Source organism: Ictidomys tridecemlineatus, chromosome 12 (assembly GCF_052094955.1).
Source record: "Ictidomys tridecemlineatus isolate mIctTri1 chromosome 12, mIctTri1.hap1, whole genome shotgun sequence".
Lineage (NCBI taxonomy): Eukaryota > Metazoa > Chordata > Mammalia > Rodentia > Sciuridae > Ictidomys > Ictidomys tridecemlineatus.
This window is the reverse complement of record NC_135488.1, coordinates 34,956,954-34,984,214: the sequence shown is the minus strand read 5'-3', so window position 1 is coordinate 34,984,214 and position 27,261 is coordinate 34,956,954. Positions and strand designations below refer to the sequence as shown.

The window sequence follows — 27,261 nt, the reverse complement described above, 5'->3', positions numbered from 1 at the left end:
TTTAGCACAAATGTATTCATTCTAATTATGTCTCATTGATGGATGAGAATGACAGTGTTGACCCTTCCATGGGGTGTCATCTCAGCAAAGAGACTCTGTCCCAAGCATCAACACAGGAAATATACTTATATGAAAATGAGAAAGATTTTTGTTATTAAGATGGGCCTGGGGCTGTAGCTCAGTGGTAGAGCACTTGCCTTGCACACGTGAGGCACTGGGTTCAGTCCTCAGCACCACATAAAAATAAACAAATAAAAATAAAGATGTTTTGACTTGAATGACTTGTTAATAGCAAGTAATTACTGTTTTTAAATGTGTTGAATCAATATTTGAAATTAAGCCATTATGAATTTATATGATTTTTAAAATAAAACAGTAACACAGATCGTTGTAAAATGTTGGAATGGGAGCTGGGGTCGTGGCTTGGAGGTAGAACACTTGCCTAGCATGCGTGAGGCACTGGGTTCGACCCTCAGCACCACATAAAATAAAAATATTGTGTCTACCTATAACTAAAAAATAAATATTTAAGAAAAATGTTGGAATGGCATAGACAGGACACGTAAAATGAGAAAAATTCCTCTGTCCTTCCCCCTAGTTCAGTAAGTCTCCTGCCCTGTCTGTCACCCACCCTGTGACTCCCTGTGCCTCACAATACACATCAGAATGCTTCCCTATCGACCAGCTCCACCTTCTAGGAAATAACTGGGACCTCACTTTGCCAAGGTGGAATTTTGGATGTTTCCTTATTTTTTTCTTCTAAGTATAAGTGAAAACCCTGAACATATTTTTTAAAGAATCATAAGAAACTTGAGCTTCTGTATTCATTCACTCCTGATAATGGGGCGCCCCTCCTGCTCTGGCTAGGATGAGGCTAGAAACTAGGGTTCAGTGGTAAGGAGGCTGTGCAGGGCATGTTATCCAAGTTAATCCTCACCAGGAACTTGTGGGGTAGGAATTATTTCCCCAGATTAAAGGTGAGGGGAATTTGGATACTGTGGTGCATACCTCCTGTTATACAGGCAGTGTGGGACCCAGCACCCTGAGTTTCCGTACTGACAAATTTAGAAACTTGATCACCATCCTCCCTACTGCTTGTCCATCTGTAGCCCTCTGTGAATGTCCTGTTTATATCCTAGACTTAGATCTTTATTTTCCCCATTTAAAAATTCATATGAGCTGGGTGAGGAGGCACATGCCTATGATCCCAGTGACTTGGGAGGCTGAGGCAGATGGATCACAAGTCAAAGCCAGCCTCAGTAACTTAGTGAGGTCCTAAGTAACTCAGCGAGACTCTGTCTCAAAATAAAAAATAAAAAGGGCTGGAGATGTGGCTCAGTGGTTAAGCACCCCTGGGTTCAATCACTGGAACCAATAAATAAATAAATACAAATTCAGATGATCTTTTACTTATTAGTTTTCAAGGGCTCTTTTTACGTCAGGTCACCCTTACTCCAAGTTCAGGTGGAAGAAAACCACCAGGGCAGCGCCACACCCAGTCCTCCCCCAGGCCTCCCTACCTGTGTGTGTGTGACCATGGTCTATCCAGGGGTGGATGTCTGAGACCTACTGCCCGCTCCATACCTGCTCTTCCTCCACCCTCCACACTCAGCCCACCACCAATCCCGTTGATTCCCGCCTCCTGCATCTCCCCCCACCTGATCTCCACCCAAGATATAATAGTCATCACTCTTTTGGTTGCACTTATTATGCTCCATGTGTTGTTCTCTGTGCTTTCCTTATATTAACCCAGTTTGCTCACATTGATCCAGGAGGTACAAGAGGAGGAGCCTGAGAGCAAGGTCAAGGTCCCATGTTGTGCAAATGCCAGTGCCAGGGGCAATCCTAAGCAAGCTGGATCCAGATTTTGCTTCAAGATGATGCCTATTGTCCTCTGCCTGCCATGCTGTGCCATGGCCCTGCCTCCAGTGGTCCACTTGAGTCCCCTCTGGCTGCCCTCTCCTCCCTTTAACTTACCTTTTCTATTTATTCTTCGGAGAGGAGCCAGAGATCTTTCCAGAACATGAATCTCATCATGTCACCTCCTTCAGTGCCCTCTGCTGTTTTTAGGACAGACGCGCACTGCTTCTCACACTGCCTGCCTTCCAGACACTCCCGGTCAGGATTCCACACTGGCGGCCACCCTGCTTCCCCTGGAGTCCCCTCCCCAGAGGGCCTCTGCCTGCACATCCCACGGAGGCCTGGGGCTCCTCAGCTCAGGGGGTGAGGCTGTGAGGAGCTCTTCTGCGGCTCCCACCCACTCTGGGAACCCCTCTAACTAGGCTTTAGCTGACATCTACCAGACTGTCTGTTTCACTTCCACTTTGTGTTTAGTACAAAATATTTTCTAATTTCCCTTTGACTCATTGATTATTTAGAAATCTGTTAATTTCCAAGCATTTGAAGACTTTGCCCACGGATCTTTCTGTTACTGATATCTAGCTTAATCTCATGTGCTCATAGGCCATACGATACCGGGCTCTCAACTCTATTTTAGACTTGTTGGGGTTTATTTTCTGACCCAGGTCCACCTGTGTAGACTGGTGGATATTCCACATGCACTTACAACATGCTTCTTACTGTTTAGAGGTGAAGTGCTGCTCAATACTGATTCTACCTAGTTTGTCAATAGGTTAATCAATTCCTAATATCCTTTCTCATCTTCTGTCTGCTTGTTCTATATTCCTAAGAGAACAGTAGTGAAGTTTCCAATTATAATGGTGGCTTTTCCCATTTCTTTTTTCAGTTCCATCAATTTTTAGGTCATGTGTTTTGAAGCTCTAACATGGGGTGACTGGGTATGTATCTACTTTGACATTTTTTTTTTTTTAATGCACTGGGAGTTGAACCCAGGGCCTTGCAGATGCCAGGCAAGCACTCAACAACAGAGCCACATTCCCAGCCGGACATTAATATCTTGAATAGTGAACCCTCCTCCCTTTAACTTACCTTTTCTATTTAAGGTGGGCTTCTTGTATGGAACATCTAAGTGGGTCTCTCACTGTAACTCTTACATTCCCCTAATAATGTATTACATGTTAGGTATATTTTTATATGTCTATTGGTTTCTCATGTTTTCTTTTTTGAAGGGCCTGTTCAAGTTTTTGCTCATTTAAAAAACTGAGTTATCTTTTTATTTCTTAGCATCCTTGACTTGTTCTTAATCTTAGACTAAAAAAAAAAAAAAATTCTACATTTCACTGTCAATGATAGAAATTTAGGTTTTTCTTGTTCTTTATAAATTTGAGGAAGTTCCCACCTGTTCCTAGTTTGTAGGGAATTTCTTAAAACTCGTGAATGGGCACTGGAATTTGTCAATGTTTTTTCTTTGTTTATTGAGATGTTCACATGATTTTTTCTCGTCTACTAATATGATGAAATAACACTACAATTTCGCATGTCCAATGCTGGATGCACAGGTGTGTACATCTGAACATGGGGAGAAATTCCAGCTGGTCGTGACCTACTGTCCTTTCTATAAATTTCTGGATCCAACTTGAGAATGTTGTTTACGATTTTAGTTTCTATATCCATGAAGGATAGTGGTCTTGTAATGTCATCGTTTGGTGTCATGTTTTTCCTAGATTTAGGAAATACGTTAGGGAATGTTTTCTCCTTTTCTATTCTTTGAAAGAGTTTGCATAAGATGGGTATTATTTCTTCCTTAAATGTTTGCGGGAAGTCACTAGAGTGAAGCCATAAGGACTTGGAGTTTTCATTGTAGGAAGTTTTTTAACTGAAGTTGTAATTTCTTTAAAAGAGAAATTCAAATTTTCTATTTCTTCTTATTTCAGTTTCAGTAAATTACAGTTTTTTATAAAATTATCTATTTCATCAATGTTGTCAGATTTACTGGCATACAATTCCTTATAATATCCCTTATTGTCCTCAGTGTCTGCAGGATCAGTAATGATGTTTCTATTTCAATAGGAGATATTGATAATTTGTTTTCTTTCTTTTTTTTTTTTTATTTACAGACAGGGTCTCACTGTGTTGTTTAGCACCTCACTGTTGCTGAGGCTGGCTTTGAACTTGCGATTCTCCTATCTCAGCTTCCAGAGCTGCTGGGATTACAGGTGTGCATGTGCCACCTCACCCAGCTTTCTTTCACTCTTTTTAAAGTATCTTGGTCAGTCTTTCTGGGCATCTTTCAATTTTATTAATCTCTTCAAAGAATCAACCTTCATCTCCATTGATTTTCTCATCTGTCCACCTGTTTTCTATTTCATTAATTTCTACTCTTTGTTATGTCCTCTTTTCTACATTCTTAGGTTTAACTCACTCTTCAATTTCTAGTCTCTTAAGTTCCCAGCTTAGATCACTGATTTTAAACCTTCCCTCTTTCTAGTATATGCAATTAAAGCTACGAATTTCTATGTAAGCACCACTTAAGCTACATCTCATGAAAGATACATTATTTTTTTAGAAGTCATTCAGACTATCATTTGGTATTAGGTAAAAAATGGTCTTTTAGGAATCAGGGAAGAGCTGAGCAGAAAAGGATTCCAGGAGACCTCATGAGAGATGGCGATGCTCCATATCTTGCCTGAGGAGCTGGATATACATTGCATTTTCAAAAATGCAATGCTCTATACTTAGACCTGAACTGTACACAACACTAGAAGACAGGTACCAGTCCCTCTCATAAGTAAAGAAATCTAAGGCCCAGCTGGGTTAACTGTGTGTGTACCAACATCACACACTGAAGAGCCAGGGTTAACCCACTGCAGTACCACATACTCACACACACAGTGCACTCCACATTTAATGTGTGGTACCACACAAGGGCTTCTCCATCATCCTGTGTGAGATGGTTCAACTCAGTGAGCTTACCTTACTGCCATCAAACAGACAGAGGCAAACATGTCTGCTGAGCACCTGGATGCTGGTTCCTGGGAGAGGAATCATCTTACAGCTCCACAGGGTGAGGATCAAGGAAACACGACTTGGCCTTGACTTAATCTGAAAGAAAAACATAAAAACCTATTAATAGTGGTACAAATCCATTTCCAAAGCATCATTTGTAAAATACAGCTTAAGAAGATATATATAGAATACAAAAAGGAAAACTTTTACATGGATATACATACACAGAGTTTCAATAGTCTGTTCAAAATCAAACCCAGTTATTTCAGGTAAATATATTTGAAATATTTGCATTTTTTTTCTTAACTACTTAAAAACTTCAATGAAAGACTACTAGTACTAGCAGGTAAAATATATGACCTGACCCTCGAATCACTGTATTCTAGTCTCCAGGTCCATTCCCATACGATGTGTGGAATTGAAGACAGTTACCCTAGCATGACAACCAAGATACCTGGCATTAATGTCACCCAGCTACCTCCTCTTTTGCTCTTAGATGCATTGACACAGAATGTAATGTTTGGTCTGACTGTTCAAATCTATTTCACAGTTAAAGGTCAGATTGTGAATACATAAACTGGCATTCTGTATTTTTATTTTTAAAGAACAGCTTCAATTAGCTAAACTTTACATTCTGCTTTATGATCACAAGCCTTTTCATTTAAATAACTTATATTGTTGCAAAAGATAATATCAATAATCTGTCACCTTTTTATTTAAGTAATGAGAGCTGGGTTTTTAGTTCCCGGGCACAAGTTCACGGCATTAACTGTCATCTGCTCAAGCACTGGTGCACCAAGCAGCCCCTCTGCCCACTCGCAATACAGCACCTCCTACTAAGGTGCCAGTTGATGCTCAGGGTGAGAGGATTAGGGGCACCAAGTTCTGCACCCCCCTTCCTACCACCCCGGCCACCACTGAGGGGTAAAGTCAAGGTAAATAGGAAGAGAGTGACATACTCTAATGCAGTTTATATCTGTTACAGGCAGATATAAATTAGAATTAAAGATCAAGAGCATATTCTACTTCAAATACTGGCATAGCAAGAATCTTTTTTTCTTGGTGGTACCCAAAAAGTGTGATCATGAGGTTCGGCCGACTTTCTTTTTTCTTTTTTTTTTTTTTTAATGTTTCACATATTTATTAGCAAACCAACTCAAACCAGTACTACAGCTTCTGTGACACTATCCAGATAGGGCAGACATTTTCAGGTAGATGGGACAAAATGATCATAGCTTTGATAAATATGTGCACCATTTCACGTCATTCCTTATAGACCCAGCTTGGTTCTCCTCCAGTGTCTCCTCTTGGAATTGTACCTGATTTTATTACCAGTTTTCATTCGAATCCACTGGGGAATGGGACGATTTTGCTTTTGTTTCTTGGCCAAAAATCGCTTGATCCTGAAAGTCTTGTGAGAAGACATGGTGAGGGACCGGATTCGGTGCTCGCACCACAATGGCCGAAAAAAGGCGAAGAGTCTGCCGACTTTTTCATTCCCACTCAACTAAGATCATGTCACTTCCACTCTTCCTGACGGAGCTGGCAGCTTCCCACTGCAAGACATCTGAGATGAGAAGCTTGCAGAGAGCAAGGTCTGCTTAGCTCTTGGTCTCAGAAGTCTCAGTCCATGGTCGCTTGGCTCCACTGTTTTGGGGCCAGTGGCAAGGCAGGGAATCAGAGCGGGGAGCACATGGTGGCGTGATGTGTCCAGCAGCCAGGAAGCAGATGGGAGAGAAGCAGGAGCTGGGGTCCCACAATCCCTTCATGGGTGTGGCTCAGCCATGTAACTTCCCCTCACTAGGCCCCAGCTCCAGGTCCTACCGCCTCCCAATAGCCCCCAGGCTGGCAGCAAGCCTTGACCCATGGGCCGTGGGGCACCTATCCAAAGCACAGTGCTGGCCAACACTGACTGCGTTCTCATACTCTGCCAGGCACTGCCAAAGCCTTCATAAATTCTCACAACCGCTCGATGTTAGAAGGACTGTCATCCCTGTTCCCAGATGAAGACACTGAGGTAAAGCATGATGAACAGGGAGACTCAGTATTACATCCTTTGTGGCCATGGGAGGAGGGCACAACCACTAAGAGAAACCAGAGTCAGGGGCCCAAGTCTAGGTGCTGCCTTGGCTATGTGAATACCACTGCTTTAAAGCCACATGTCACTCATGTGCTGGCCCCAGGACAACGGCAGCCAGGCTGCAGCTTCTCTGCTGTCGCTGTACTCACAGTGCCTGTCTTCGCGTCCCACATCAGATCTCTGAAGGACAGCTGTGACACTGTGAGCTCAGGTTGCAGAAAGTAACTTGCTCGAAACTGATTCCCTGAAAAAACAGCTTTCCTTTATTTTCTTATGAAAAGAAGAATGAAATTCAAAACCAAAAGTCTAAGACATTATGCTACAAATTTAGGAAACAGATATTTCCAAAATGCCAAGGGGCTTACTAGCAACTTGCTTTCCAAGACAGATGAACCAAGATAGAATCATGCTCAAAATTTTAAGGTAAAAACTGATAAAAGACTACTTTAAGACAATTTTAAGGAAGATCTTAAAGAGTTTAGACCAACAACATGCTTCACAGTGAAGAGGATTTATTCAAATATTTCTATAAAATGCAGAAATCTGTAACATTTTTTATATATTTCAGAAAAAATACATAACCATTAGTTTTGCTGCTTTTTTAAATTTTTTTAGTTGTTGATGTAACTTTATTTTTATTTATTTATATGTGGGGCTGAGGATCGAACCTGGTACCTCACACATGCTACGCAAGTGCTCTGCCATTGAGCCCCAGCCCCAGTCCCAGCCCTGCTTCTTTCTTCACATATATGTTTTTAGTTGTACAGGCACAAAATACCTTCATTTTATTTATTTACTCTTCCGTGGTGCTGAGGATGGACCCAGTGCCTCACATGTGCTAGGCAAGCGCTCTACACTGAGCCCGGCCCCAGAACCTAGTTTTACTTCTTAACACAAACGTGCAGGAATCCATTCACAAAATGCACAAGGACCTTTTCAGCACTTAAGCCAGCGAGAGGGTAGGTCTCGTATTTGGGAACTTATAGTGGCACTTCTGCTATCAAGACCACCCAATGCAAGTGAACTCCCCCTAAAGGTCCTGTGCAGCACCGGAGATGGGTATGACCTGTCAGGAATGAAGCAGCCTACCTGTCCCCACCTCTATCCTGCTTTGGTGAAGAATTTTCTACCAAAAGTCTTTGATGTGTTCCAATATAAATAAAGCAAGCGCGGGCTCCATTCTTTGTTAGGAGCTAGACCCATCTGGTCAGCTTTGCCCTTTGATGCCCCTGCTCTGAAACTGCTTCCCTGTGTTCTGAGGTCATCTCGTGGTACTTTTTTTAACTATTACTTCCCAGCCAGCCCATCCCTCCGGAGGGAAGCCATTCCCTTGCCCACGCAGGATATGGGAGATACAGAAGCATTTTTATACTTCTCTTCCATAGTTTATCATGAAGAACATTTATTATAAAATCACTTTTTTGTTTAAGAAATCATTTGAGTCCCTGCTCTGTGCCATGGGCTGTGCTAGGAGCTGGAAATGGAGCCGAGAATCCTTGTTGTCCACAGCTGAGTGAGAGAAACAGAGAAGTAGGTACATGAGACTAGTGCGTGTGCTCACAGGGTGGGAGGAAAGCCGCGCTGCCAGAGCGGGCATCGCTGCCAAGGTAGAAGGGACCCTGAGACTACAGGATGGGAAGGGGCAGGAAGAAACTTCCCAGCAGAAGTAACCTTGAAGCAGCCCTTCCACCCACAGTTAATGGCTCAGGCACACAGGAGCCAGCCTGCACCTCATGACTCCCCTTCAAAATGAGCTTCTAGACAAAAGTTGCCAAGTACCGGGAAATCCAGGGTGAACAGGAATCAGAAAGCCCACGGAACACTCCAGGAGAGCCCTTGCTGTGAAGAGGAGCAGAGGAAGAAAGGCTTCCTCGCTGGGACGGGATGGGCTGGTGGCACTGTGGTGCGCTGCTCACAGTGGTGGCAGGGGAAGGCAGGACAGGCAGGCTAGAGAGCAGGAAAGGGCTGGCAATTAAAGAGAATAGGGAAGGGCTGGAGCCCACAACACAGGTAAACAGATGGTCCTCTCATAGAACTGGAGTCCTTGCTTATGGTCACAAGAGGAACAAGGAAAGGACGTGCTCCAAAGAGAAGTGAGACTCGGCATCTTCCTCAACTTCTTGTAGCTACCAGAGAAAAATTAGCCTCCAAGCATGGCTGCAGAGGCCGAGCGCCACCTCCAGCAGCTGGGAGAGTGTGGAAGGCCTGAAGCCTGCGGGGATAGCCCCCATGCTGGTTAACACACCCACGGTGTTCATCTGCCGAGGAGAGGACAAACAAAAGTGGTCTGCTCGCTTCCATCCACGATTCCTCACCTCCCCACTGTGTCCCTTCAGCACCACAGCAAGCCCAACCCAACGGGAAAACACCACGTGCACATGTCGGGAAAGTGCTGCAATGTGACCCAATTCCTGAGAGGACGTGGCCATCACTGGATCTGCACTCTCACAAGGACATGGGGCCCACATAGTGCTGGGCGCAGAGCTTTGTGTTTCTAGATCACTGCTTCAAGTACATTCTGACTGTAATGCTCCTGCTCCAGCCCCACCCCAACTGCACTGCCTTTCAGCAGATGATACCACTAGCATCTCCTTGGGAGTTAGAAGAGCAGTAGAAGGTCAGGAAGATGCTAACTGAACTGTTCATGGTGATTACTCACGGGGTGGAGAATTTTCATTTTGTCGTGTCATTTTTTTAAAATGACAGGATTACAGATAGAGTCTTACCTTTCTGGGTTTTTCAGACTTTTCAAATAATAACTAAAATCTAATGCCAGCCTTTGCCAAAATGATAAATAATCTGGATAGGATCAATGAGAAAGATTCCGAGCTCTGAAATCACACCATGAATGAGATGCTCTACTCTTTTTGTACAGAAGCCCTAATGAGAAATGCTGGTTGCAGCTCAGGCTTGCTAAGGCAGAAAGAGAAGCCTTCTGCCCTGCACCTTCCACACCTGAGCCTGGGTAGATCTAGGCAGTCTCGAAGAGTCTCCATCCTGGTTTGAATCTGAACTCAACCAGAACTAAAGGTAATAGAACACTTAAGACATCCCAAATGTCTTAATTGCCAAAAATATTATAAGACATCAAATATAAAGTATTATTAATAAGACAGCAGATACCAACCTCTGAGATAGCTTTTTGAACAGCACTGCGGCGAGTATCAGTTCTGGGGAAATGAAAGAGCAGGTAAGTGCAGGCGCAACCTCTGCCCCTCACCACACGAATCAGAGAACAAGTACAAACACTCAGTAGATTCTGAAGACCAAACAATCTCTAGGCGAGGCCAAGCTAGAACTAAATGCACTAAAAATAATTGCAGAACTAAAGTAGCCATGACCTTTAGGTCAACAATAATATGAAAAGCTCTCTAGGTATAAGTTGACTCCATTTCAAGAAAATCTTGCAATATTTTAATAGTAAAAATAAATAAAAATTCGGCAGAAGCTGCTCGCTCTCCCGCGCTCTGTACCTCTGATTAGCTTCGGATTCACCCTCCATCCCCCCGGTGTCCTCCTCACTGCCCTCTTCACTTGTCGCCTGCTCCTCTTCTTTATCACAGGGCTGGAAAAGTGTTTAAACAGGAAGTGCTTTCCAACTAACACAAAAATCAACCAATAAAAATGCTACAACTTTCAGAAACTTTCAGGCACAGAGGGGAATTTATATGTGACAGGGAAAAAAATTTCAACCCATGACTGATAACTTCACTATGTGAAACAATGACAAAGACTAAAGTAAACAGCAAATTCACCAAAATAAATCCCAGGTAGAATTTATTCAAATGAAAAAAATTAAAAGAATTACCTTTGATAGGAGAAAATAAAGGTGGGGTAAAGCCCTTTGCAGTTACGATACCAAAATTTAAAAAATCATAATTGGAAATGCTAGCAGATTTCACTAATAAAAAATACACGCAGCTGAAGGTCAATAAAGAAACCATTAACACCAAGTTCTAAGGGTTAATTTCATAAAAAGCTCTTATAAATGAAGAAAAAGATTTTTTAAAAAAATTCATTTGAAAAATGGTCAAAGAAACTGAACTGGTTATCCACAAAGAAGAAACGCAAATGGTCGTAAATCATATGAAAGGATGCTCAGCCTTATTCGGAGTATCACAAGTACAAATAAAAACTATGAGGCTGTTTTGTTGATCACACTGGCAAAGGCTAAGAAAGACTGGTACTGGCCAGCCTCGGCAGATGCATGGGGAAATAAGCCCTCTTGACATTGGAGGCCATAATTTTGCCAAGACAAAATTGGCAAAATAAATCAAGATATAAAGGTGTAAACCCTTTGAAGCACTGACAAGCATGTAGGATTTCACCCAAGAGCAACAACCAAGAGGCTACAAAGAGGTACATGCAGACTGATCCAAACAGGCTGCAGGTGGCCACCCTCCACCTCTTCCTCTCTAGCAGAACCACTGACTCATCGGGCCTGCTGAGACTCCATCTGGCCAGCCAGCCTCCCTTGCAGCTAGGTGTGGCCTGGGGACTAAATATGCTGGGCGTCGAGACGTGGCTGAAGTTTTCTAACTTCCAGAAAACTTTTTACCTTCTTAGATAGTAGCTCATATTTCTTGATTCTTTCCTCTTTTCCCTTTTGCTGCTCAGAATCATTAAAGGATTTGGCCACTGACTTAACTAAAGAGGTAACCCAGGAAGAGCTGCCTCACTTGGAGCTATGGAGTTCCAGGTGGGGCCTGAACCAGCTCCAGAAAGCCATCTCCACAATCCTTCCATGCGTGGGAGAAGACGCAGCTACCTCAGGTGAGCTGCTTTGGGGAGATTTTTTGGTAACTCATAGAAGCTAATTTTAGGTTCTTTGTGGCATAATTGATGGTGATTATAGGTTGCAAACACCCTGAATAAATGTCACCACAAGCTGGAATGCTTGCTGCCTTCCAAAGGACGACCTAGACCTGTCCTGCATGGTGCATAGCCCTTCGCCACCCGTGGCTACTGAGCTCTTCACATTAGCACAGGTTGAGATGTGCTGTCCACGTAAACACACACTGGATTTTGAACTTAATATAAAACAAGTAACTCAATGTCCAAATATAGATCATGTGTTGAAACGATATTTTTGATATATTAGACAATATAAAATATTAAAAATAATTCCCCCTATTTGTTTACTTCTTAATGAGTGTAATAAAAATATATATTTGTGTCTTTTGCTGGCAAAGAATTCCTAAAACTCTTGGAATTTCCTGAATTCTTATCCATAAGAAGTTTTCTTATTCCTAAGAAGTTCAACCATTCTAGTGTGCAGGCTAGTGAGGTGCCTCTAGAGGACCCCCAGACAGCTTCAGGAAGGGATTAGAGGTTGGAACCTTCAGCTCTTCCTTCCAAACTTTAGGGAGGATGGAGGAGCTAGAGATTAAATTCATCACCAATGGTCAGTGATTTAGTTAATGAGAATAAACAAACTTCCATAGAAACCCCTGGGAGGCTGGGGCTTGGGTATCTTGCAGGTGGGTGAATACACAAAGGCTTTGGGAAACAGCACGCTTAGGTCCTGCATGCCCCATCTCAACATCTTGCCCTGTGCGTCTTCTTCACTGGTGTTCCTGAGTTGCATCCTTTATAATAAACTGGTACATCCAAGTATAGTTGTCCCGCAGTATCCTCAGGGGATTGGTCCCAGGAATCCCCATGGATACTAAACCTAAGATGCTCTAGTCACTTATATAAAATGATACAGTATTTGCATATGACCTGTACACATCTTCCCACATACCTTAAATCATATACAAAATACCAATGATCTCTAACACAATGTAAATGCCAAATAAATGATTATTATATTGTATAGTTTAGAAAATAATGACAAGAAAAAGAATTGTACATGTTCAATATAGGCGCAACTGTTTTAAGATATTTTTGCTCTGTATCCTCAGATACAGAGGACAGACAGGAAAGTGTTCTCCCAAGTTCCGTGAGTCACCCTAGGGAATCATCAGACCCCTTGGGAAGGAGAGGAGACTTCTGAATTTTTGGCCAATCAGTCAGAAATACAAGTGGCTGCTGGGACATGTGACTGGCATCTGAACAGAGGGCAGTCTAGTGGGACTGTGCCCTTACTGTGTGACACCTGTGCTAAATCCAGGAGTTAAGGCCAGAATCCAACTGAGTTGCTGGACACTGGCTGGTGCTAAGGAGCTGATATGGAAAATGACACCCGTGGTGTCAGAGAATAACCCCGCCCCTCCGTCAGGAACTCAGTGTGGTCACTGGAAGACTTGGAATCCCGTGTGTGGGTTTTCTTATTTCCATCCGACAGAGCTCATCCAGACAGGTGTCTGCACCACGCAGCATGTGCTGTGACTCAGGACCAAGCAGGCATGGACAGTATGCTGATATCTTGGTAAGGGGGTCATGTATTTGTGCAAGTAAACACCAAGTGGACAGTGGCCATGTTTTATGATAATAAATGCCTCTTAGTTGTTATAAACACCACCAGCTCACAGAGCCACCTCCTGCTGAGAATGCTCCCGGGCTCACTTTCACCCGAGCTCTTCACAGGCCCCCAGGACCTCAATACGCAATGTCCTCCCCACGCCCTGTCTCTATAAAACTAAATTTAAATTTCAAGTCATTCTCTAGTCAACTGATCCAAGAATATAGCTTAATGTTTAACTGAAAATCAGATCTATCTGAAGGAGAAAGCATAAACAACAAAGACTCAACTCCAGGTAGGTTCTGGGAATCAGACCTTCGTTTCCGTTGCTGACCTTAGCTATCCACCAACCATCAGGCTTCTTCTCAATTACAAGAAGAATTTCTCCTTTCTTAACGCAAAACAAAGTACAAATTTAAAAATAAAGCTCACTAGTCATGAGTAGCATTTCATTACTAATGCTTTAAAATATACACTGAAAAAAGGAAATATTTCCTTAATTCAATATTTATCCTTACTTTTATCAAATGCTTCCCTACTGCCATACCCCAATACCTTTGTGACTACAAATGAATCATTCCTTTGGATTGCTCAACACACATTCAAATTCTGCATGCAAATGGGGACCATTTCCACAAGCATTTATGAGGACCCGTACTTATTCTAGCAATTTGATTATTGCAGAAAATATTTTTGAATTTGTAAGTCTCTCTTTGGAAAATTTCTTCCAGGAGTATCATATAAATCCCTGAAGAAAAATGATTCTATTAAGTTAAGCCCTATTTTGAAACAAAAATAGTTTACCCAATGTTCCTACCTACCTAATCCATGTTTTCAACAATACTTGTCCATTGAAAACAATACTTGTTCATGTACGAAATATAATCCATCCTTGAAAAACAGTAATTTCCACTACTGAAGACATGTAAAAGCAAAGACTTTCTTAGAATATACATTATTATTTAGTATTGATGGCATTTTTCCAGGAAAAGTTAAAAAAAAAAAACCTATGAATTAAAATGTATTAGCTGAGTGCAGTAGCACATGCCTGTAATTTCAGTGACTTGGGAGTCTGAGGCAGGAGGACTACAAGTTTGGGGCCAGCCTCAGCAACTTGGCGAGGTTCTAAGCAACTTAGCAAGGGGTCCTGTCTCAAAGTAAAAATAAAAAGGGGTGGGGACGTAGCTCAGTGGTAAAGCACTCCCAAGTTCAATCTCTAGTACCAAAGCAAACAAAAAACAATAAAGATATTAGTTGTACAATATTCTTGCATATTTTACTATTAATGAGTGTCACACTTTGAAGTTAAACAAAAGATCAAGATTTATATATTCAATAAAAATTTCTTTGAATCATTTCACTAGCAGAAAACTGTCTCAAATCCTTTACAAACCACACCTGCATGGCTGAGGCTGTAGCTCAGGGGTAGATCACCTGCCCGGCTAGGCCAGGTCTGATCCCTGCTCTGCATAAACAAACAAGACCCCACAACTTCATTTTTCTATCCCACCTGACACTTATGTATGCACAGGCCTAGAATGGATGTGCGCCCCTTCAAGTCTAAGCCAACAGGAAGAAGTGTGATAGTGCTCCCCCTACCTCAGCTAGAACACTGCCTAACTCACCTGAATAACTTGGTACATATGACATTCAGAAACTAATTATAAAATTTTACCCTTTGTTAAGATTTATCAACACTAAAGCCACATCTTTAGAACAGGTAACTTTAATAATAGACTCTCACATAACTACTGCTTGTAAATCATAATCCCTTATTTAAACAGACTGAGCCTTTAGAAACATTCTCTTTACACTAGGTCCCCGTCTTCTCTACTTACCTTAAATGTAAGGTCCCCAACTTGCTGAGCAATAAAATCTCCAAGAGCAATGTATTTTCTACTTGTTTGTTTAGGAGATTCATTTTCTTGTTCCTCTTCCTCTTCCTCTTCTGATTCTTCTTCCTCTCCACCACTTTCTTCCATTTCGTCATCATCTTCATCTTCTTCATCTTCCTCAGAAGAATCCTCATCTTCCTCTTTGTCAGTAAGCACATCAGTTCTACAAAAAGCATTTGTATGAGATCTCTTGAAAAAACATGCGAATACAAACCCAGTTGGAGCAGAACCTCTGTACCTTGAAGAACTGTTCCATTTTTGGAGCTGGCCAAAAAAAAAAAGCAATGAAAGGAAAGTACAACTAATGGTTCCCACAACCGTGCTGAGCACACGTGACCTGAAGGACTGAGGGTGGACAAGGAATCGGCTGATATGAGCGAGGCCTGTGCTACAAGAGCACCCCACCCCCGGCCTGGGTCCCCCATTTAGGACACGCTGCTTGAGCGCTCTCACACAGTGCTTGAAACACAAGTGGGGGTTTTGATTCTGGCTCTCTCTCTTCCATGGATGACCTTCTTGTAAGCTCTCCCTTTCTCATAAATAAAGTTGAGATAACAACAGAACCTGAATCCTAAGGCTGTCATGAGGATCAGGTGAGTGACAATCCGTAAAGTGTTTAGAACAATGTCTGCCTGCAGTGAGCTTCCCATCAGAGCCAGTTAGGATGAGGGCTGAGGCGGTGGCTCAGTGGTAGAGCTCTTGAATGTATACTGGAGTATCTGGATATACCTAGAGCCATTTATCTTCATCACTATTGTATTTCTTTCCTCTTAATCAGTGTTGCTAAGAATATATCAATTTGATTAATATTTACAGAAAAGTCAATGTTTGGCTTTGCTGATTGCACCTACTATTCATCTGTTGATGTCACTGTTTTCTGTTCCCATTGTATTTTTTCCTTTCCCTTGGGTTTACCTTGTTCTTTTTCTGGCTTCTTAAGTTAACAGCTTCAATAATTGATTTTTGGTATCTTTTAAAATTATTCATTGAAGCTATGAATTCCTTTCTAAGCACTACTTTGGCTGCAACCCATGAGTCATACATACTTTTTAAAATATTTTTTTAGTTGTAGTTGGATATAATAAATAAAGGTATTATGTGGTGTGAGGCTCAAACCCAGCATCTCACACGTGCTAGGCAAGCACTCTATCGCTAAGCCACAACCCAGGCCCAGAGTCATACATTTTTATCATTTGAAATATTTTCCAATTTCCAGTGCAACACTTTCTTGAATTAATGGGTCATACAGATAAAGTATGTAACTTAATTTGCAGACTTTTAATGATATCTAGTTATTTTTCTGTCACTGAGCTTTAATATAATTCTAAGAGATCAAAAAATATATACAATTTCAATTCTTTGAAATTTATTGAAAATTGCTCTCTGGTCCTATATGGCTCATTTTGACTAATGTTATATGTTCACTTGAAAAGAATGCATATTATTTATTTGCACAGATTTTTATAGTTGTTTGTGGTGGAAAAGTTAAGTAAACTATCAGCTATTCTGACATTCTTAATGCTAGAATTCAGTGAAAATTCTAGAATCTTCGAGTCAATATTCTTAGTATTTTCCCCACAGTGTAAAAAGCTGGGGAACAGCATTTGAAGGGTCTAAATAATTGATATTTTATTGCTCCCTACAAATTGGGTTTGTTTATACCTACAAGTCTTTTGTAATTTGTAAGAGAGATTATTAACATTCTCTCCAGCAGAAAAACAATTATGTGTCTACTTCAAATTTTTAAAAAACATTTATAAGAAAGGGGACCCTGTCAGTAGACACTGCAAGTCATTTTCCTTACCCATCAACACTGACACTCAGGGCGTCATCCTAGTTACTTGTTTACGTAGCTTCTCGCACCTGTTTTGCTTTCCCAACTACATCTTGAGTAATCTGAGGGCAAAGACTAGGACGTGCACATCTTTACATCTCTCTTGGGATTTGACGTGTCCTATCATGCACAATAACTGCTCATTATTCAGACCATTGTGGTCATTTCTTCATATCTATGCTGTTATAGCATATATTTATTTCAGAATCAAATGTAAAAATGATAGCAACATAATATCTGAAAGAAAGGAATGAAGGCAAGAAGATAGCATACTCAGTTCTATGTTCTCTGCTTGTGGTCACAGCAAGCGCCTGCAGCTGTTGAGTGAGCTTGTCCAGAAAATTCTGCTCCTCCTCCTTTCTCTGATTATAGTTCCCGATGGGTGCATACTCATCCGTCTAGGAGAGAATATTTCATTAAAAAATGAATTTTAGTTTCCTAATTACATTCATCTTAAAAAAATAACAATAAAAACCACAGTAACTGCTATAGGACAAAATAAAGACTAGTGTGAGATTATACTTACCTTAGGGAAATACATCAGAGTTACAAGAAATGTAGTTAAGTAATTGAGTTGGAATGCAAGACAAATGAAAACACAAAACCACATGGTTTTGTTTTCGTTTTGTTTCTTGCTGAGCACTGCAGACACTCTAGAGTCAAGTAGGGGACAGGGTCTGACAGGATATTGGCTCCAGAGTCAGAAAAGAGAGGGCTGGTCCCAGGTTCTGCCGCTTACTGACAGAGACATTGTTTCTTCACCTTTGAAGGCTGTTTTCCCATCTGTGAAATGGGTTAACTAGGTTTTCAAACTCAGGGCGAGCCTGCCTCCTGCGTTGAAAAGTTCTGTGTCACTGCAGAAATGCAGAAGAGACACTCAGATGCAGTAACAAGGATTCAGACACAGGCAGGGGACACTTTCAGGTGACTTCCACTTGCTCCATGAGCCTCTAGCCCTAGACACGTAGATGAAACTCAGGCCCATAGGGAAAAAAAAAAAAAAAAAAACAAACTCCTGAAGGGATGGCCAAGGGTACAGCTGGCTCCTCCAATCTGGCAGTCATTGCTGTGAGAGCCACCACCGAGACCAGACTTCCTTCCACTCACCCGGGGCTAGACTCTACCCACAGTGGGATTAAAATCAAAAGGGCTCCAAACTGCCCCTCATCTAAGTTATACAATGCACACATTTGAAAGGCAGTGTCTGGGTTTCTGGGTCCTTAATGCTGAAGAGCTCAGCAGGGCTGGAGGTTCTCTTTTGCTCTGAAGCACACCTGGGAGACCATGCCCCCACTCAGCAGCTCTGGGTTGGGCTTTATTTCTAATGCAAACCCAGGAACTTACCAACTCCAATTCATTCCTCTTAGTGAAAATATTTATATAAAAAGTTTTTTTTTTCTAATATGATTCACATAATACTTACTTTTCTTAGCTTTTGAAGAACATTTTTATTCTCATCTATTGCCTGTTTTAACTGGATACATCTAAATTTTAAAAAAAAAGAAAATATAATGATTTTTCTGTTGTCACAATTGGAAAGCTATTTAAAAAAATCATTCAATCACTAAGCAGGCAAGGCCATTGGCTACTGTTAAGAATAATGTTTAAAAATCCACATGTAAAAACCTTTGTACCCATTGCTATAGATGATCCAAGGGGCACTCCAAGGCCCTGGGCAGGAAAACCAGGCTCAGAAATGTCAGGGACCTGGGGCCTCAGTCTCCTGAGTCTAAAATGAGGAGGGGCTCTGGGTTGTAAGACACCTTCCCAGCTCTAAAATGTAAAATTAATAAATAAATAAATAGGAATCCGAGCACCAAGGAAGCAAAGACAATTCAAAGAACAGAAGAAAACTTAAAAACAAACCTAAGCATGGAAGGAGAAAATCTGAAAGCAGGAATATGATACTTTAAAAAAAAAAAAAAAAAGATTGAAAACAAGAAAAAACACTAGTAAATGAACAAGATGATAAGTAAATTAAACATTAATAGAAGTTATAAAAATTTGTGTTAGTGTTTTATTTGGAATGTCTGATGGACTTAATTGTGGCTGCTACACAAAATACTGTCAGTATTTGTTACCCAATCCTCAATTAGAATTCCATTTAGGAGGGGAAAAAAAAAAAAGTCAAGAGAAACTCCCAGGCATAAGAAAAATACAAGCAACAAAAGTATTCATGAGAGGTTTAGAAACCTAGACAATCTATCCAAGATATTCAATACCCGACTCAAAGATGTTTCAGAAAAAATAGATAAATGGAAGTAAAGAAGTGATCTTTAGTAAAATAAAATTTCCCAGAGCTCATGAGAAATATATGAGTTTTCAAAGTGAAACTATCCACTTGGGGCTAAACAGATAAAAACAATGCCAAAATATACTCTGCTAAAATTTCAAAACACCAAGGCTGAAAAGTCAACAGGCTAATTATTAAGGAACGATAATTGGACTTACCAGCATCACTGCATGCAAAGAAAACTCAACAATGCCTTCAAAAGTTTTAGTAGCAATTATTTTAAATTCTATAACCAGCTAACTATTAATCAAACATAAGGGCAAAATGACATTTTCAGACTTGCAAACATCAGTGTGAATTTTTAAGGGACTGTGAAGAAATCATTTTATTCACAAGCTAACTATGGCTTAAAAATACTTATTATTGCCAGGCGGAGTGTCACACATCTACAATCCCAGCAACTCTAGAAGCTGAGGAGGATTGAAAGTCTGAGGCCAGCCAGGGCAACTTAACAAGACCTTGTCACAGAAGAAAAAAATAAAAAGGACGAGGGATGTAACCATGTGGCAAAGGGGCCTAGGTTCAATCTCTTCTCCCCATAAACACTTAATATTTTTTATTTTGAGAGAGAGAGAGAGAGAGAGAGAGAGAGAGAGAGAGAGAGAGAGAGAATGAATTTTTAATATTTATTTTTTAGTTTTTGGTGGACACAACATCTTTATTTTATTTTTATGTGGTGTTGAGGATCCAACCCAGTGCACCAGGCATGCCAGGCGAGCATGCTACCGCTTGAGCCACATCCCCAGCCCCAACGCTTAATATTTTTTAAAAGAAAATTCAAAACTTAGCTTTCCCCAGGGCTTCAAATATAGTCTGTATATATTATTTTGTTTTTAAATCTAGCAAAGCAAGCACGATTACCTTTATTATTTTCTTCACTATTATTAATTAACTTAATTTGAAATAATTCCTTAAACAATCAATCCTGCCAATAATGGTAAATTAAATTCCATTTGACATTTTAAAAATTATTTATATTTTACTTTGCCTTTAGGCACTTTGAATTGCTGGCTTAAGTAACACTTTTCCAAATACTTCTAATAAATAATTTAAGTTAATAGAATGAATCTCATGCTCTTTTCTTTTCTTCCCCATGGTCTTATTACTTAAGTATTTACTATTTATCTCCTGGTGCCCCCTCTCATGTTCTTCTGAATGCTATAGACTCTTCAAATACCCCCAAATTTGCAGATTTACTTAATGATGTTCTGAACTTAATGCAAAAGTGTTAGCAGTCTAGTTCAGTTTAGTTCCTTATGTCTATTTAATGTTAAAATTTCCCAGGGATTAAAACCAGAAACTACTTACTCATATAGAGAACACAGTATCTTTTCAAGAAAATTAAAGGTCATTATCCCAAGCAAAGACAAATTGCTTCTAGCAAGATTTCTGATCATTTCTGGGCTACATGAGCCAAGGGCCTAGGGTAATTCTGCATGAGCCACCACAGTGCATTCTGAGCAGATTTTAGTTGCTGCACAATAGCAACAAGCCCACAACCACTAGGTGTAGCTAGTTCCTTCTAGACCTTCATGACATCACCCTGCAATCCTTCCATTTGGTTGTAATGGACTAAACCCTGCACCTCTGAGGTTCTCAAGTGCTCTCCCTTGCTTCAGGAATTCTGCATTTCTTAGCCACCTTAAAACATTTTCATAGGCTCCCAACTTTAGTGTCTTAAAGCCAAGTAATGCTAGATGCATTAACTAACTGCTGTGAGCCTTGATTTTCTTATTTATGTTAATAAGTACCTTATGGTATTATTGAAAAAATTTAAGAAAAAGTTTGAGGAGTACAGACTATAATGCCCGGCACATACAGGGTATAAAATAAATGAAGGGTGCTTCTTTTTAATATTTACTATTCTTTATTTGATCTTATCATTTCAAATTAAGACCAGGTAGATTTAGATAATGATAGGAAATATTTAAAAGTACATTTTAGAAAATCTTATTCACTGTTACCTCAATATTATCTACCATTATTATTTTGTCTTTCGGGTGAAACATGGATAAATAAAAAGAAAAAGCAAGAAAGGAAGGGAAAGAGGGCAAGAAAGTCTCAAACAACTTCTGTGCCTTAAATCCAACTCATTGAGATATAAGCTTAGTCCCGAGAAAGCCCAATAATTGAGCATACTTTACCTTTGGTAAATATCTCGACTTTTATTAGGTTCTAGAGCTTCTTTCACTCAGCTCTCAGAAAGCAGACTATCAACCTACGGCAAACGGAGACAGTTTAAAACATCACATTACGTTATGGTTCTTACATTTCAGTTATGTCTATTTACTTTTCTCCCCTTATGAAATAAACACTTTTAGGCATACAATAAAGTCGAAAGAATTTTATAGCAAATACCTATATGCCACTACCTCGATTCTACTGTTCACATTTTACCCTACTTATTTAGTCTATCTATCCATCAACCCACTTTATTTTTATGCATTTTGAAGTCAACCGCAGTCACCAATACACTGCCCCCTAAATAATGTGCTATAGGTACCACTAAGAGAGCTGAATATTTGATGTAAAACATACAAAGACATGCACAAACCTAAAAGGTATATCTGCTGCATTTTGACAAACATGTGTGTTATAACTGAAACCTCATAGAAGAACTCCAATGTCCTTTCTAGTAAATTCCATCCCATTCCTCCTGAGACAAACTTGTCTTGATTTTTGTCCACCCTAAATTTTGCCTGCTCTTGAACTTTTACATAAATGAACTTGTACAGTATGAACTCTTGTCTACATGAACCATGTAATGTTATGCTTCCACACTGTTGTATCATAAGTTTATTCCTTATTACCAAATAGTATTCATCGAATGTTACATGACTTTGTCCTGACTTCCTGTGTTACTAAAGACTACTTGCATCTTTGTCAATGTACCCCTCCAAAAAGGCACATCTTTCTTTGGTTTCTTTTCTGCAGATTATGTGCAAAAGATAAAGTAGATAAAAAAGTAAATTCCACTAGCTTCTTCTCTGTCCTTATTATTTGGCATCCACCTGAGTTATTTACAAAATTCATACACTCAGTGACCCAAATAGGAAGCTGATTCCTTGTCCCATGGATACCATGCTGGAAATTTATTCCACTTTTTTTTTTTTTTTTTTTTTTTGAGAGAGAGAGAGAGAAAAAAAATTTTAATATTTATTTCTTACTTTTCGGTGGACACAACATCTTTATTTTATTTTTATGTGGTGCTGAGGATCGAACCCAGGTGAGCACATTAGCGCTTGAGCCACATCCCCAGCCCCGTCCGCCCACTTTCTTTTCAGGTCTCTTTTGTGGATACAAGAAAGAATGAGCTAATACTATTAAAACGTCCTTTCCAGATATTCAAGGTATCAAGTGGTTCCTGAATCAATTTGTCCCCAAGTTGAATAATTTTGTAATCATCTTTTATTTTTGTTTTACTAACTGCTTTTATACTTTACTTTTGAAAAATTTCCTGGTTCTCTTAATGTCCTACTAAATTTAAAATTAAGTGCAGAACCACAGTAAATTACCAGTAAGTAAGTCAATACTCCATCAAGTTTTATTTTTCATTTCTACCAGGAGACAATTTTGCTTTTGCTGTACCACTGTGATTCCAATACAAAGTCACTTAAATATTTATGTGCCAAATTCTTTGGTACATTTTAAAATTTATTTTTTAAATTCTTTTTAGGTACCAGGGATTGAACTCAGGGGCACATGACCCCAGCCCTATTTTGTATTTTATTTAGAGACAGTCTCACTGAGTTGTATAGCACCTCATTTTTGCTGAGGCTGGCTTTGAATTCACCATCCTCCTGCCTCAGCCTCCAGAGCTGCTGGGATTACAGGCCTGCATCACCGTGCCTGGCTTATTTTTAACTGATATAAAATAATTTTATTTAGAGTAAAAATCTTGGCAATAGATCCTTTTTACAAAATAAAATTAGCAAACTGATAAAGAATCTAAAAAAAAAAAATGAACCTATTAATTGCTATTTACTTTTTTTTTCTCGCAAGGTAATAGACCTGGGATGAAATGTCACACACCTATAATCCAAGCTACTATGGAGGCTAAGGCAGGAGGATCAAAAGTTCAAGGCCAGCCTCAACAATTTAGCCAGACTCTGTGTCACAATAAAAAATAAAAAGGGCTAGGGATGTGGCTCACTGGTGGAGCACTTACATGCCTAGCATGCACAAGGCCCCAGACTTATCCCCAGTGCCACAAAAACAAATAAATAATAAAAGAGCTGGGATGTGGCTCAGTGATAGGGCACACCTGGGTTCAATCTCAGTACTGGAAAAAAAAAAAGGCATAGGCATTCGGTGTACTTAAAAATGAGAAAAAACACTACTCCCAGCATTCCACCACAGAGATACCATTTCAGCATGTTTTCTTTTATATCTTTTTCATGTACTATATATAGAAAAACGTCATTAAGATACCTTTTATTCCGTTTTGTTTTTGTTAACTTGCCATTTGATCACAAATATTTTCCCTAACACATTAACATTTAACAAAAGTTTAGTAATAGTATTATTAAATCCCATCAAAAGTTATTCATTCCCCTATTACTTCTCATTAAAGTGTATCATTTTTTCTATTAAGCAACAATGAGACCAGTACTTTTACTATCTATCAATCTCTGTCCCAACGTTTCATTATTACATAGGGCAGGTTTCTGGAACTCCACTACCCAGCCTGGTCGCATGCACATGGGCTACACCTCCATCACAGTGCTTTCCAGAAAGCTGAACCTGACACCCTGGAGCAGCGAGTCTAGGTGCCAGGCCGGCCACGCCTCCCCCAAGACTGAGAGTGGCCATTTTCACAGTCTTTGGGAGAGTTCATCTCCTTTGCCACTGGTTTAGCTTTGAAGTTAACTTTAATGCTGACATCACTTGTGTGTCCTCTAGTTAACGTCCCTGCTCGCCCTCCAGGTCCTGCAGTCCTGACACAGTAGGACTCTTCCTGAGGCTTGGGCCCCAAGAGCGGTGGCTCCAGGGACAGGGACCCCGGAAAGCGCGGAGCGGGCGCGGGTAGGGCAGCTCCAGCGCAGCCCTGGGCTGCAGACCCTGCGGCTGGGGGCCGTCAGGGCGGGGGACGCGGTCTGTCGTGGACGGTCGGGAGGTTCCGTGGCTGGCCCGGCCGGGCGCAGCGCGGGCTGGAGCGGAGTTTCGCGCGGGGTTTAGCGCGGGCTGGAGCGGGGTTTGGCGCGGGGAGGTCGCGGGTGCGGAGCGTTTGGGTCGGACGCCGGCTCCCAGGGAGTGGGGTCGCTGGGAGGAAAGCCCCGCGGCGCCCCGCGCCCCCTCGCCCACCCCGCGGTGCGCCCGGCCCCACCGTACCTGCTGCTTCAGGCCAGGTCCAGCTTCTTCTGCGTCGTCGTCAGCTTGTCCTGCAGGCTCCGCTTCCTCCAGTCCAGGTTGCGCCTCCTTAGCCGGTTCGCCTGCCAGCCGACGAGCACTCCGGAGGCGAAAGCCACCAGCACCGGCACCTGCAGCGTCCTCTCCGACACGTCCGCCATCGGGGCCGCCCGGCGTGCACCGCGGCCTACGGCGCTGCGCGAGGGTCAAGCCACGCCGCGTTCACAGCGGGCACCGGGCTAAGAGCCGGCGGATCAGTGGCTTGGGCGGGGCGTCCTGCTGGGTGTGTCAGCAACAGGTCGGCCTTCTCCAGAGACCTTCCCAGTGCTTGGAGAGCCCGTCTGCACCCCTCTGAGCCCTCCACAGTGTCCCATCTATCATTAATCAGATGTTTCCTTGCACTATTAGCTGACATTGGTGTCTTGCCAAGGGTAAGCTCAGCACCTCTTTATTTTTGCTCAGCAATAGAATTTGAACCACGTGTGCAACTTAAAATCCTCTGGTAACTCGTTTCTTTCAAAAATAAGTACAAGCAGATAAAATTGTTTTTAATAATATATCTTATCATTTCAACATCAGTTTTTAAATTATTTAAGAGATTTCTGGTTTTTGTATTGTCTTTGAAACTTGGTGTATATCTTTACAATTAACATCAATCATACTTTTTAAACACTGAGTTTTCAGTGGAGATATTTGATCTGTATCTAATTTGATAAAATTTACAGTTGAAAAAGAAGTCTCATTTACTTACACAAAATTTTTTTTCCTGAAACTGAGTTTACTATGGGTTTTTAAGTTAAATTGATCATTAGATTTCTTTAAATTGAAAATGAAGTTCTTAGGGCTGGGGCTGGGGCTGGGGCCCAGTGGAAGCGCTCTTGCCCAGCATGTGTGAGGCACAGGGTTTGATTCTAAGCACTGCATAAAAAATAAATAAAATAAAGGTCTGTCAACAACTAAAAAAAAAATTTAAAAAGAAAATGAAGTTCTTTTGTCACACTAACCATGCTGTGCCAGAGCTAACAGGAGACAGAATTGTTGAGATGAGGGGCACACACACTTCTAATGATACAGGTCACTGTGATCCCACGTGTGTCCCACTTCCTGGTGTTCAGGCACTTAAGTGTGCAGATCCAGAGACTTGCTTCTAACTAATAGAATAAAGCAAAGGTGATACGGTGTCACCTGTGATTGCTTTATGTTACATTGAAGACTTTCCTTACAGCTTGATGAAGAGGATGGAAGTGTTGAAGGAGTTGACATCAAAGAACTGTGAGTGACCCCTGGGAATGGCGGGGTGCTACAAGCTAACAGCTAGATCCTTTATCCTACAACCACAAGTAAACCAGCTATCTGCATCCTGAATGAGCTTGGAAGCAGATTTTCCTCACTGGGGCCTCCAGATGAAAACACAGCCTGGCACCTTAGTTGCAGCCTTGTGAAACTTTTAACAGAGGACCTAGCTAAAGACTCCTGGCCCATGGAAAGTGTGAGAGAATAAGTTGTATTGTTTAAAGTTGCAAAGTTTGCAGCAGTGTGTTACACAGTGTGGGGAAAACACTTTCCCACTCTGGTTTTCAGTACCAACTACCTCTTATGCAGACGCTCAGTACTTCAGACATCAGATGTGGGAGAAGCCCCACACACCAACCAGTTCTGCAGTGAACACCAGCAGTTGAATGTCCTCCAATTCTATCTGGAAACAGTGTCAGATACTACAAGTTGAGAGCTCAGAATCACAAGACTCTGACCACACCCCGCCCCCTTCAAATTGCCAGTTTCAAGTGGTAGGTTGTCACTTATACTTCCGACAGGTATAAATCAGGAGTTCCCACAACCCTGTCCTCGGGTTTGATTTGTTTGCTCACAAAACTCAAGGAAACACTTTACTCATGTTTCCCATTAGTGTCATCTCATCGCTTAGCTCACCCTGTTGTGTTTTCAGGACAGAGCCGACCTCCGCTACCGCCCTGGGTCCAAGCAGTCCTGGCCTCTTACCTGAGGGGCTGCAACAGCCCCCACCGGCTTTCAGAGCTTCTTTTCCTGTCCTCCATGTTCTATTCCCCACACAGCAACCAGAGCAGGTGGGCCTGCAGGGAAGAAGTTGGATCATGTCACTGCTCTACTCAAACCCTGGAGTGTAGAAGCCTCTGTGGTGGCCCCAAGGGCTCTGTGTGACCAGCTTCCCTAGCCTTATCTCTCAAGAGCCTGCTCACTGTGACCTGAACTGGTGGAGAATGTTCACAGGGTGGGACCCTGCCATTTTTCTTCTTCTAGATACTCCCTGGCTCGTTTCCCCATCTCCTATAAGTTTTTTTTTAATCAATTTTCACCTCTTTATGAAGCTATCAGACTAGGTAAAAACTCAAACTCAAAACTAACTAACTAAATAAGTCACTCACAAACTCAGCCATTCCCACTCTTGGTGTTCCTGATCCCCATGGTCCTTTTCTGTCTCCCTCTAGTCTTGGCTCCCTGCCACATACAGCAGGATTTACTTATTACATTTACAGTGCAGTGCCCCCGGCCCTCCCCCCC

General features: G+C 41.4%; 2 protein-coding genes across 12 annotated transcripts in view; both read right to left on the bottom strand.

Moving 5' to 3' along the window:
• LOC120887197 (mitoregulin-like) overlaps nucleotides 1-24,924 on the bottom strand; it is a 62,162-nt gene extending 37,238 nt beyond the window's left edge. For 4 of the 11 annotated variants that reach the window (XM_078028415.1, XM_078028417.1, XM_078028416.1 and 1 more), the window contains exons 1-8: nucleotides 24,706-24,719; nucleotides 21,519-21,592; nucleotides 18,505-18,565; nucleotides 17,355-17,479; nucleotides 15,191-15,410; nucleotides 10,420-10,511; nucleotides 10,074-10,116; nucleotides 4,834-4,962 (exon numbers count right to left, since the gene is read on the bottom strand). In XM_078028415.1, the coding sequence (XP_077884541.1) occupies nucleotides 4,834-4,962; nucleotides 10,074-10,116; nucleotides 10,420-10,511; nucleotides 15,191-15,334 (408 nt within the window). In that variant the 5' untranslated portion in view covers nucleotides 15,335-15,410; nucleotides 17,355-17,479; nucleotides 18,505-18,565; nucleotides 21,519-21,592; nucleotides 24,706-24,719. Of the gene's footprint in view, nucleotides 1-4,833; nucleotides 4,963-7,095; nucleotides 7,191-10,073; nucleotides 10,117-10,419; nucleotides 10,512-15,190; nucleotides 15,411-15,485; nucleotides 15,512-17,354; nucleotides 17,480-18,504; nucleotides 18,566-21,518; nucleotides 21,593-24,705 lie in introns of all 11 variants that reach the window. The other 7 variants (XR_013428704.1, XR_013428703.1, XR_013428705.1 and 4 more) reach the window with 4 other exon arrangements.
• On the bottom strand, nucleotides 6,123-6,357 carry LOC144369224 (large ribosomal subunit protein eL39). Its single transcript, XM_078028423.1, has one exon. It carries the CDS (start codon nucleotides 6,290-6,292, stop codon nucleotides 6,137-6,139), a length of 156 nt encoding a protein of 51 aa, XP_077884549.1. The 5' UTR covers nucleotides 6,293-6,357; the 3' UTR covers nucleotides 6,123-6,136.
• Nucleotides 24,925-27,261: the final 2,337 nt, after the last annotated feature.

What these genes read in the sequence shown, in the direction of transcription:
- LOC144369224 (XM_078028423.1), bottom strand. Translation starts at nt 6,292, where the DNA reads ATGTCTTCTCACAAGACTTTCAGGATCAAGCGATTTTTGGCCAAGAAA.